The sequence below is a fragment of the Dipodomys ordii genome, unplaced genomic scaffold, assembly GCF_000151885.1.
Source record: "Dipodomys ordii isolate 6190 unplaced genomic scaffold, Dord_2.0 Scaffold19, whole genome shotgun sequence".
Taxonomy (NCBI): Eukaryota; Metazoa; Chordata; class Mammalia; order Rodentia; family Heteromyidae; genus Dipodomys; species Dipodomys ordii.
Genome location: NW_012267235.1, coordinates 4,258,952 through 4,260,832, shown reverse-complemented (window position 1 = coordinate 4,260,832; position 1,881 = coordinate 4,258,952). Strand labels below are relative to the sequence as shown.

Here is a 1,881-nt window from a genome sequence, read left to right as displayed (position 1 = left end):
CCTTCTTGTAAATAACCTAAGTATTTCATATTGTTTTCATCTGTTTCTCTACACTTGATCTGTTATCTAAAAACTAAGTCATTCTATAAAATTATGTTCACAAAATAAGTCACCAAAATGCTGTCAAGTAAAACAAATAACATTTGTTTACCCACTATTCTTAGATTTCCTACATGTGAATCTGGCACATTTGATACATACAAGCTGAAGGTAATTTCATGCAATATTCTTAGTTTGGCTGCACTGTGACCACCTGCTCAAATGAAGACAGACTTGCAATTTGCCACTCTAGCATTGTTTTCACACACCAAGAGTTTGGAATGTTTCTGTTTTGAAATTAGGCACACCTTTTTTTTTGTGGTGGGGGGAAAGTCATGGAACTTGAACTCTGGGCCTGGACAATACTTACCTTTTAACAGATTCCATATAATGGAATTAATAACTAGATGTCCAACACATTTTATTATCCACTTGACTATACAGAACTACATACAAGAAATAAAACAGTTAAGAAATTTGTATGATTATAACTAGCATGAATTTCAATATGCATTGTTACAGAGGTAGATTTTGAAACAAAGATTTGATGACTTCATTCTTACATGACAAATAGTCCCTGTTACCTCAAAATCACTGTATCATTTTGTCGATTCAAGTATCCTTCATTTGCCAATAAATCCAAACGGAAAAATCTATTATAGCCCCAACACTCTCCAACTTCAAAGTCCGATGCAAATTCTCTAATGATATTTTTGGTAGGATCATTGCAGGATTGATGAACCATCTCTACACGATATTCATATCTAAAATTGAAAAAGAGACCAATAACACAGTAAAAAATAAAAGACATGGGCTTTGAGATGTGACTTCGGTGTTAAGACACCTGCTTAGCAAGTGCAAGGTACTGACTTCAACCCCTCTACTGCCAAAGAGAAACCCAAAAAATAAAAAAATAGACTCATGTAAACATTAAGCTCATTAAGTAATTACTTAGGAAGAAACCTGTCACATGTTCCTTTCAGAAAAAGTATCTATCACAAAAATAGTATTTTGAATACTGCCACCAGAACATGATTGATACTAGATACTGTTTCCTTCTTCAAATGTTTACCAATGTATCAGGAAAAAAGCAGAACCTCAAATAATAAATAAGTCTTCTATGAGGAAATTCTTCAGAGAGGTTTTCGTTTCATCGATGCTGAGTAGTTGAACAACCTATTTGAATTCATCTTTGAAGTTTAGTAACACAATTTTAAAATATGAATTTTATTTTTTAAAATATGAATTTTAAAATGCTTTATCATTTTCTAATACAAGTTATAATAAAGTAACTCATTGTGCATTCAGAAATTCATGGCTATAAAAATTTTTTTCTAGGCAATGCTATAAAATTTACTAGTAGAAAATAAGTATACACTGGAGAAGCTAAAACGCTGTTTCCATAATCTATTACATAAAATTTCCAAGTCTCCAGAATGATGTGTAAAAACTTTTATGTATTAAAGGGAACCTACTAACTGGGAAAAACTATCCGAAAATCATATATATAACTAAAGTTTAATATTCAATATACATTCAATATATAAAAAGATAACGGATTTATATAGATATAAGTTCAAAGAACACAGGGCTGGGATGTCGCTCAGTGGCAAAGCGCTTGCCTAGCAAGTACAATGTCCTGGGATCAATCCCCAGTACCAAAAAAGAAAAGACAAAAAATATAGTTAAAAATAAAAAAGAAGGCATAGAAATGCATGAAAAGATGCTTAATTTCACTAGCCATTAAGGGAATGGAGGAGCCAGATATAGTGATGCATACCTGTAATCCTTGATACTGGGGTAGAGATACAGGAATTGTGAATTCAAGATCAGCGTAAGCAA

General features: G+C 32.2%; 1 protein-coding gene across 1 annotated transcript in view; it reads right to left on the bottom strand.

Moving 5' to 3' along the window:
- Window positions 1-1,881, bottom strand: part of Trim37 (tripartite motif containing 37) — a 106,716-nt gene that overhangs the window by 60,508 nt on the left and 44,327 nt on the right. The window contains exon 13 of the mRNA XM_013013091.1: window positions 624-803. Coding sequence (XP_012868545.1) covers window positions 624-803 — 180 coding nt within the window. The remainder of the gene's footprint in view (window positions 1-623; window positions 804-1,881) is intronic.